Source organism: Pygoscelis adeliae, unplaced genomic scaffold (genome assembly GCF_000699105.1).
Source record: "Pygoscelis adeliae isolate BGI_AS28 unplaced genomic scaffold, ASM69910v1 Scaffold216, whole genome shotgun sequence".
NCBI lineage: Eukaryota > Metazoa > Chordata > Aves > Sphenisciformes > Spheniscidae > Pygoscelis > Pygoscelis adeliae.
This window is the reverse complement of record NW_008825073.1, coordinates 3,810,188-3,819,913: the sequence shown is the minus strand read 5'-3', so window position 1 is coordinate 3,819,913 and position 9,726 is coordinate 3,810,188. Positions and strand designations below refer to the sequence as shown.

The following is a 9,726-nucleotide window of genomic DNA, read 5'->3' as shown; positions in this document are numbered from 1 at the left end:
GGCCTCTTCCTCCTCCCCTGCCGCCACCTCTTCCTCTGCCGCAGCCTCTTCCGCCTCTACCACCTCTTCCCCCTCTACTCCATCTCCCCCACCTCCCCCATCTACCTCTCCTCCCTGTCCCTCTGCCCTGCCAATTCCGTTTCCCACCGGTGATTTTTCTTTTGATTTTTCTTTTGGGTTTTTTGGATTGCACAACTTTGCTGTAGTCATGGTCTCCATCAATGTAATCCTGATCTGTTCTAGATGTCGATTCAGAGTCTGAATCAGAGCCACTTCTGCTTTCAGAACTTGAACTGGATCCCGATTCCCCACTTTCTGATGAAGATAAACCGGATTTTTCTTTTAATTCTCTCTTCTTCTTTTCCTCTTCCTCCGCCTCCTCCAGATGCTCATCTTCTTCTGATGCACTTAACAACTTCCTCTTGACTCCTGAACGAGGTTCTCTGCCATCACCATTTGTAAGTGGTCCATCAGGAGAGTGATCTAAGCAAACACAAAACAACCCTATCAGTTATCATCATCACGCCTGAGCCAAATAGGATACAAAAAGTGGGATTCGCCTCATCTGCCTCTGAGGTGTGCTCTGGGGATGATCCGGCTCTGGGCTGCTCACCACAGATGACCTTTATATGCTGTGGAGACAAACAGGTGCTCTAAGGGGAATATTTATCAGACAAAGTAAACACAGTTCATCTTATCTGGAAGCAAGGACTGCAAGCTCTCTTGACTAAGAGTTCAGTGAAGATCCAGTCAATAAAAGGAGCCTAGAGTGCCTAGGTTAGACACAAACGTCTAACATTTAGTCAGATGAATCCTACCTAGGGTGCCAAGGCAGAAAAAACTCTAAAATCCATTTCAAACCTATATACATTAAAATAACATTCTGCAAGCAGCATTTATTCCCCATCAGATGTGTATTCTCAAATGGCTTAGTCCAGGGAACACTTGCAGCAAGCACAATTTCAAGACAGTAAACAACCCAAGAAAGCTCACTAGGATTGCTGAACACCTTAACTTAAAAATATATAAAGCATCTCGCTGGTTTGGGACCCAAAACACTACAGGTTTTCAGAGTTACAAATCTGACAATGAAGATTAAATATCTTCTTTAACACGGGATACAAAAAGCTCACCTGCGACATACAACACTGCTGCAGCACAGCAGTATGGACTTGACAAAGGCTTCAGGGTTTCAGCCAATGCTCGTTCAGTGCCTACCTCAGTGGAAAGTCTGATTAACACGTCCCGGAAACAAAATGCCACAGTTTTCAAACAGTGTTTCCCTTCTAATCACAACCACCTAGTCTTGACTAGGATAAAAATGTTTACATTTTTTTAAACTTTTTTCATCTTTGGTTTCAACTTGACGAATAAAAGGAGAAGGTTTTGGGATGGGGATTCTTTTGGTTTGGTTTGCCTTTTTTGTAACTCCTGAAGGAACTGTAATCCTCAAGAAATTTAAGAGCAATCAAGCTTTTCCATCTGGAAAAATTTTAAAGGACTCCGCTGAAGTGCATGTGGCATCATGTGCCTGCCCACTTCAGACGAGACCACAGAACTGTGAGAAGTGAGGTAAATTCAATTCTTTAGTATGGTTTGGGGATATAGTATAATGCTAGACTCAGGCAAGAATATCATAAGCATCAGACAGAAGCAACATCTTTCATTTCTAGTGAGACCAGTCATTCAAAGAACAGAATACTTATTTCTCACCTTGTTTCACTGGTGTAGATTTACTCCTGATTGGTCTGCTTTTCCCTGGATCAATGGTATTTCCACTGCGGTTCTGTGCATTTGAGCCTGAGGAAGATGGCTGGCCTTCCATCTCTTCACCTGTGGCCGAACCCAGAGGTTCTTCTGCTGTATCTGAAACTTTAGACAGGACACGACTAACGTGACAGAGTAACTTTTATCCTCTATTTATAGGGTTGTAATGCAAGGCATTTTGGGGAAGTTTTGTATCACCTGAGTTAACAGCCCAAGTCAGGAGGTTAATCTCGCCAAGCTGCCTCTGCACTCATGAAGAGACAGATTCCTCTGGGGTGTAATCCAAAGTAAGCTTAATGTATTTGTAATCGCTGTATGAGAAAAGCCCGTACACAGGAAGTCCAAGCTCTTGCCACTAGATTAATTCTTACCAAGGTCAGACCCAGGTTCCCTATTCTCTGACCCTTACCAATAACTTACTAACAGCTGGAGGGCCAAGGTCAGCTAGCACAATCTACAGACAGTATATTTACATGACCTTGCTCCTTGCTTTTTCAACAGGTGGGTTTTTTGCATGTGTCTCATGAATGTCAGATTTAAACTGAACATTAAATATCCTTCAGCTTTTTCATCATTCTGCACATACAAGTTGCTGCAAGAGAAACGATGCATTTTAGAAAATTTCTCCTCACCATGAGATGAAACCGAAGAACTAGTCCTAGTCAAAGGCAGTGAGGTATTCTGGTTGGGTTTAGGTTGAATCTTCATTTGCTTCTGTTTCCCTTTTGGGCTGAAGACACAAAATATCCCAAAGAGATAAAACTGTTAGTACCAAAAGACTCAAACACAAAACCGATTTCCCCTGCAAAGTGTCTTGGGTTTTTGCAGCAAATGCCTAACACAAATGATCTCTTCCCAGTGCTTGCACGGGTGTAGTAATACTAAAAATATTGACAACACCATTCTGTCTGATAAAGGCATATGAGTTTGCAAGAACAAGATTTTATCTCACCTTTTAAAACAAATACTCAGTTTACTTATGAGTATGTATCATACAGATAGTCAGAAAAGTATTATACAACACTTTTTTCAACAGTTACTAAACAAAGGCAAAAAGAAACTTGCTCTTCCATTTTCTCCAGAGGGAATACTTCTAGTTATATAGTCTTTCACTTACCAGAATTATGCACAAACTACAAATGGAGCTTGGAATTTGAGCTCATGATTTTACCACCCAAAAGAGCAACTGCATCAGGAAACGAGCAATACTGACTGCTTATTCACAAAGGCATGTCCACCACTGTCATCTCGAATGACAGTGACAGCAGGTCTCACTATCATTACATTACCTGGATGCTCTGCTAGTTGACGGTGAACTGCTACTGCTTCTTAGCCGTTTTCGGTACCGTGGCCTTTTCCTCTTCTGACATTGCATTGCTGACTTGTACTCAGAGATGATATTTTTCATATGATTTTCAAATAAGGCAGATAGTCGAAGTGTCATGCTGTAAATCTGGAGTGAGAAAGCATGGTCATACTTATCAGAAGTTGAACAACTAGAAGATCAGAAAAAAAAACCCCAAAAACCATGAAGATGCACAGACTTTGTAGCATAAAAGAAAAATTCATGGTGACATTCAACTATGAGGTTCTTTGCAGATAATTTCCCTCCACGGTACATACATGTCCTTGCAACAGAAAGCTTTTTCATAAAAGGATATAATTACTTACAGTACAAAATGTTTACAGAGTTAAAGGAAGATGGATATCTGGATTACTGAAATATAGTCTCCTTTTTTCATCTCCATAAAGCATGGAAGCACGCCATAAGATAACTTGAAGTACCAAGGGAAAAACAACTGAACTTCGCTGCCCCCTCACCTTTGTTTTTTGCTTTAATTCCCTAGTGACGAGTCTTTACACCTCCCCTAAAGAGCTGCACGCAGAAGCCAACTAAAACGTCCTCATTCCTAATTTCTGTAAGCCAGATGTCAAAATCCTTAAAAGAGGACATTTTCCTGTCCTCTTTCTAGGCCTTGCCTCTGTGGATGTTCTCATGGCTATTTCTCTGTATTTCAGACTGTATTTACTTCTGTTCCCGATTTTACCGTGGATGTGTTTGAGTTACAACAAACTAGTAGTTCAAAACTCAGCACAAATAAAACAAAGTTCTCGATTCCTTCCTCATACCCATTCCCTTCTGCTGCATCCAGTCTTCTGACAATTGTGTAAACGCCGTCAAGAAGATGTTATCATCATCTTATACCCAGACCTCTTCCCATTTCTTGCAGTCTGTCTGAATATAAAATCTCTTTGATACAGAGTTTTCTTTTCATTCATATAACTTAATTTTTGCCCAGACCCTTATATTTTAGCAATGTCGCTTTCTTTAGCTCTGGTATGCAGTACCCTGCCCTTCTTGCCTCCACTCAGGTTTCTGCTGCAAAGATGGTAAAATGGGCTAGAAAACCTCAGGATGTTGGCACGCATTTGGCAGCAGACAAACCTGCAGCAGCAGAAGACCCAGCTGAGTGCCCCAGCCCTCCAGCAAGGATCATCTCACTGAGGCCCTTCACAGTATTTAAGCAAATGGATATTGATGGGCCACTCTATTAAAGTAATTTGGGAGTTGACTCACAAGCTGTTCAGTTATTAATACACAGGGAAGTTCCCAGGGACTGTGCAGCAGTAAATAACTCGCCATGTTTACTCTGATATCAAGCACGCATAAAACGCCCTCAAATCACCTGTCTTCTTGCAATCCTCTACAGACTTCCTTTCTAATAAAGTGAGCAAAAGTTACTGATCTTTATCTTCAGAGCTTACGCGCAGCCCACCTTTCAGCCCTCATTCAACACCAAGAGTTCAATCTACCTTCAGTGATGGCAACTTCGTGCTTTCTCTCATGCTCACTAACACTCGGCTGGAGTTCCCCTCTCCCACAGCATCACCCTACTTCAAGCTTACTCTCACCGTCCTGAGTGAGAGCTACTGTGCACTACAAAGCACAGTAGTTGTTATTCCACTGATGAGCTATGATTATTACTCCTCAAGTGATGAGTAAGGTCGCACAACCTCCTGCTTCCTCCCCTCCAGCACCGTTTAGACGTGCACTGAAAGCTCTTTGCAGCACACTCTGCTCCTTCTCCTGCTTGACAGCGCCTAGCGCAATGAAATCTTGTGTCACACCATGTTAGGTGCCACATGAAAATGTCACAGTAATGTTAAATTCTATGTATTATTGTGCTTTAAGTAGTAGTATCTCAGTCTAGTCCCAAATGGCATGCACTTCTTAAGTTTATAAGTACTCCTGTTTCTACACAAGAAATATTAGGCAACTTCGTGACCAGCACTCTTACCTAAGCTGAATGACATGTTTCAGAGATGTGATTCTGTCACAACTTAAGCATCTTATTGAATATGCAGCTTTCCCTTATAATAATAATGTCATTACAATTTAATGTCTGGAAACACAGTCAAAATTCTGTCTACTTTTATATTATGAAGACATCAACCACTCAGATTCTGTTTTGCACCAACAGTGGTAAAAACTGCATCTGTGTCCTCAAGCCAACTTGTGATTTTTTGAGCATAATATATCATTAAAACATTCGAAAATTTTAGAATCGTTTGATCATTTAGCAGCTTAGGAAAAGCTGACAGGCAACGTACTGCACAGGAACGCATATCAAACATAGCCATGTTTATGTGATCAGTCATACACTTAGTAGTCATTTCACCTAGCTCATATAAAAATATTTACATTCTAACATTTTGATCTCCCCTTCCCCTCTTGCCATATCCTGTTTAAAGCTCCAATCCAATAAATTTTTTCTGCCTAAGGAGATTCCTGTTGCTGCACGCAGAAAAAAGCAAGATTAGCACCTAAGAAACACAGGCAACGCTGTGCGAAAGTCTTGCCAAGTATACTAAGTAAACTAGAAAAAAATTCTCATAATGCTCTCAGTAGAAATATGGCATAATACTTGTATTAACAGTAGATTAAAAAAAGATCCTACTCTCTATATATGCAGTTATCAAGCTGATAGCCTTGTTTCCAGCAATAAATTATTGAAAAAATAAAAGCAACTGGTGATCAGTTTTCTGCTACAGATATTCAAAGAAATAGTTGCAACAGTAACCATACAATTTCGCAGAAGCTTTCAGTTCAGAAAGTTCAGATGAAAATGAAATTCAGAAGTGATCTGCGTGAGCAGAACAAAGCAAATTTATAACCATAGGTCCCAGAATTGACAGACACTACTTATTTTTATTTCACAATGCAGTGCTTTGCTCTCTAGATACGGACGTTATTTCATGCACTGTATTCACCATGTAGGGCCGGGGTCTTTGTAAAGGAGGGATTAAAATTTATTACTTACTCGAGACTTTTTATTAGGAGTGTAAGCTTTAGAATTGCAGAATATTAAACGAATATCTTTGTAGAATTCCAAGGGACTAGTATAGTTTCCTGCTTCCAAGGTTTCTTTCACAGTGCTGAAGTCCATAGGAGTGTCTACAATATCCCGATAATCCTGTAAGAATAGACAAGAAAATAATAAAGGCTGACAAATCCTACAGCAATAAACACACCTAAGTGTTCATCTGCAACAGTGGCTCTCAGGTAATTATTTCTACTTGAGAGTTACTGCAGGTAATTCTCTGAAAACCTCAGTGCACAGAACATGGTGCGTTCCAGCTCAGAAAGGCAGAGGTTAGAAACATGCCCAGCATGGATGTTTTGCCAAAGGATGAACAACAGGCTTTTTAAATTTTGAATATGGAAGTTATACTTACAGGATAGGAGAAGAGATCAACTGGCTGTCTAAAAGGCTCCGAGTCCTCTCTTTCATAAATCAGGTTTAACAACTGCTTGCATTGCTCTTTCCAAGCATCAGGACTCGCTTTCATGGGCTGTCTTTTTATTCGTCGTCTTACCTGCAGGGAAACAGATGTATTTCATCATTTTTCAGAATATTCAGATTTTTCACTTTAAATTCCTATTAATTTACTAGTGTTATGGTTCAAAGCAGATTTCCACAGTTAAAAACAGAATTGCAGTAAGATTAAAGCATAGCTGATGGCACAACAATATGCAGTATGCAAATTCCAGAAATATGCTTTTTTTCTGGTAATATATAAACACTGAAACCCATGAGAGGTATGCGATATTTCAGATCCATGTTTGCTGGTTTTGTCAGCTTTCATCCAATTTTGATTGAAAACTGAGTCTTTCAAATCAAATTTAAAAAAGATTCTTCAGCATTTAAGGACATTTTCCCGCACAATAACTTCCTTAGTCTGCCAACACTCACATACACATGCAACTGAATTCACACTGTCCTACAGACTATAGGTTATGACAAATTTAAGCAATTCCAGACCTAAACGAGTGTTTCAGTACCTGGTCTATCTCCCTTCACAAGCTAGACCAAGCAGAAATGTTTACTCACTCGTCTTTTTCCAGAGGAAGTTCCCGGAGCGTCTGAATCTACATCTACTTCTGCCACCTAAAGGCAAAGGCAATGATTACACACAGGCGTGCTTGTATGCACCCTCAGCCATGGAAACAGGGTTTAAAGCCAAACAGCCAGCAAACACAATTTTAAACTACTCAAATGCAATGAATGGCTCAAGCAAAACAGAAACTAGCTTCAAACTAGAACTTACGTAACTTAAAAAAAAATTGAACTTACATAACTTAAAAAAAGGACTTCTTTTCAGTCCTTAAGACTCAGTAAAGTCCTAGTCCTGCAGAGCTGTATTGCCCTGCCTAAACGTTCATGCCCTGAGCACCTGTCCTGAGTTTATTCAGGTTTCAGGTAGTGCCTTACTTACACCAAGTGTATGTAATATTCTCTTCAGAATCTGGATTTAGAAATTACAACAAAAACTCCTTTGCACGTAGCTTTCTACCAGTAATTAAAAATAAGTAATTTTGAGAGGACAGGAAACTTCCTACAAAGAATCTGAAAGTAATTTCTTTCTTATTTTAAAACTTATCATAAACCAAGACATATTATAAACCAGCTCTTTGAAAGGCTGGAGAGAAAGGAATGCAATACAGTAGTGATTTTGGACACTTTTGATCACTGCTTGACACGGAACAGATGAGATTCACAACTGGCACAGGAAGGAGGGTCTGCTATTTAAGTCATGGAAAACCCTAATTTTCTTCAAAATACTCTTTTAATAGTCTGAAAATAGATGCCGTTATTATATCTTCAGTTTTATAAAAGTAATTAAATTATTACATTGTAGTATCGGCTTCAAGTTTCAATACAAATCCAAGACAAAAGCACCAGCCATAAGCACATAGGTGTTCAAGCAGCATCAGGTTTAACTTAAATATTTCAAAACTGCAACAACGGAGTATGTCTTGGGGAAGGGAGGAGGGAAGAAACCTCCTAACTAAATCTTATACTAGCTCATGTATTGGAAAGCAACACTGAAAAAGTAAAACAAAACCAAGTGACTTAGGTTATGACAGGTCACTTCTTTGCAACAGGAACTACAGCACATTTCAAAATGTCTACAAACTGCATTTAAGGGAAGAAGGTGTAAGGAGAGAGAAAAAGTTAAAGGAAGTGATATCTAACCTGGTTTCTACCTGTCATTTCACTCCACAGTACAACTGATGGGAAATGACACGGAATTACGTAAGAAAACCAGCTCTGCTGCCTCGCTGACATGAGGAGAGCTGTTGTCTTTCTGGTTCGGCAGACCGAATAATAGCTCCAGTTCATATTCCCCTTACTTACTAATACTTCCTCACACAACAAAACGTCGTGTCCTGAGCGAAGATTAAAGATAGGCAGTTCCAAGAATCATTTTACTTACTTAAGGGAGCTTATTGCCCCAGGTGAGCAACACAAATGGCCGAAACAGGCTCACCTCAAAAACTCAGTGCAACTACCCATAAAATAAAAACTCAACAAAAATCTTTACTCAAACTTCTTCCAGGTGCTGAATTTAAAAAAGGCAAGAAGTTCTGATGATCAGACTTAACGGTCTTACCTCCTCTTCTTCATCAGTACTGCTCAGGTCTTCTGCTTTCACCTTGTTATATATTTCTAATATATCAGTACAGCTCTGATCCCTGCAGGACAATAACAAAAGCCAAAAATACAGAATTAAATACCTCAGAAACTCAAGATGTCAGGTCTATCAAGTAAAAAACATGCCTACCCAATGAAGCGAAGTAAGACATCTGTTACAATTTTGGCTGCTTTGACTATAGGACTGTCTGGCTCGTTGAAAGTCCTGGCATTATGTTCAATGTATCGTACCTCCCACATCAGTGCAGAGATTCTCCTAAAAAAAAAAAACCAAAGGAAAGGGATGGAGAAGAAGGTGTACATTATTTTCCTTCTGAGTTCAGTAGGATTCCTCAGTTAAAAAAGGAATCGGGTAACCCAGGGCCAGGGGAAACAGGTTGCCAGAGACCAAGGTAAGTGGTTTCTGTTCACATACTGCTGACTGCCCCAACGTGCCAGGCTGTGACAGCTTTGTGGGGAAAAAAAGTCCCTCTTCAAATCAGCAGTGAATGGAATGACAAGAGGAAACAAACCTACTGAAGGAGACTGCTGACTGCTCCCACTTAGAGAAAACCTTAGAGATAAAGTGGTCCTCAGAGGGAAAAAAAAGAGCAGGACATTATTTATCCCCAAGTTAACTGGAAAAACTGAGATTTCTAGTTTACAGCACTATTTAGCCCACTTCTGGCAACTGCAATACAAGCAAAGCATCTGGTTCAAAGGCAGCAGAGATACAGATGAGGCAAATATGCTCTGCCTGCAACGCATCCAGAGAGTAAGGCTCAGTATGTTAAACACAAACCAGACGCTCCAGATCCAGATATACCAGCTTTTGCCTTAACAACGTGGCCAAACGAAATTATTATTCGGCAAGGCTCACTTTGCCCAAGCCAAATAGAATCGGATCGTATGCTGTTGGCTCACAGAAGAAATATATTGCTGAAGTGGCATTACACAGTATTCAGCTAAACATTATTGTCCT

The 9,726-nt window shown here is 40.1% G+C and overlaps 1 protein-coding gene across 1 annotated transcript in view; it reads right to left on the bottom strand.

Annotated features, from left to right (window-relative positions):
* BRWD3 (bromodomain and WD repeat domain containing 3) overlaps nucleotides 1-9,726 on the bottom strand; it is a 59,881-nt gene that overhangs the window by 1,507 nt on the left and 48,648 nt on the right. Inside the window, exons 29-37 of the mRNA XM_009326658.1 lie at nucleotides 8,896-9,021; nucleotides 8,725-8,806; nucleotides 7,161-7,217; nucleotides 6,505-6,645; nucleotides 6,090-6,242; nucleotides 3,057-3,220; nucleotides 2,400-2,497; nucleotides 1,714-1,872; nucleotides 4-483 (exon numbers count right to left, since the gene is read on the bottom strand). Of these exons, the coding sequence (XP_009324933.1) occupies nucleotides 4-483; nucleotides 1,714-1,872; nucleotides 2,400-2,497; nucleotides 3,057-3,220; nucleotides 6,090-6,242; nucleotides 6,505-6,645; nucleotides 7,161-7,217; nucleotides 8,725-8,806; nucleotides 8,896-9,021 (1,460 nt within the window). The remainder of the gene's footprint in view (nucleotides 1-3; nucleotides 484-1,713; nucleotides 1,873-2,399; nucleotides 2,498-3,056; nucleotides 3,221-6,089; nucleotides 6,243-6,504; nucleotides 6,646-7,160; nucleotides 7,218-8,724; nucleotides 8,807-8,895; nucleotides 9,022-9,726) is intronic.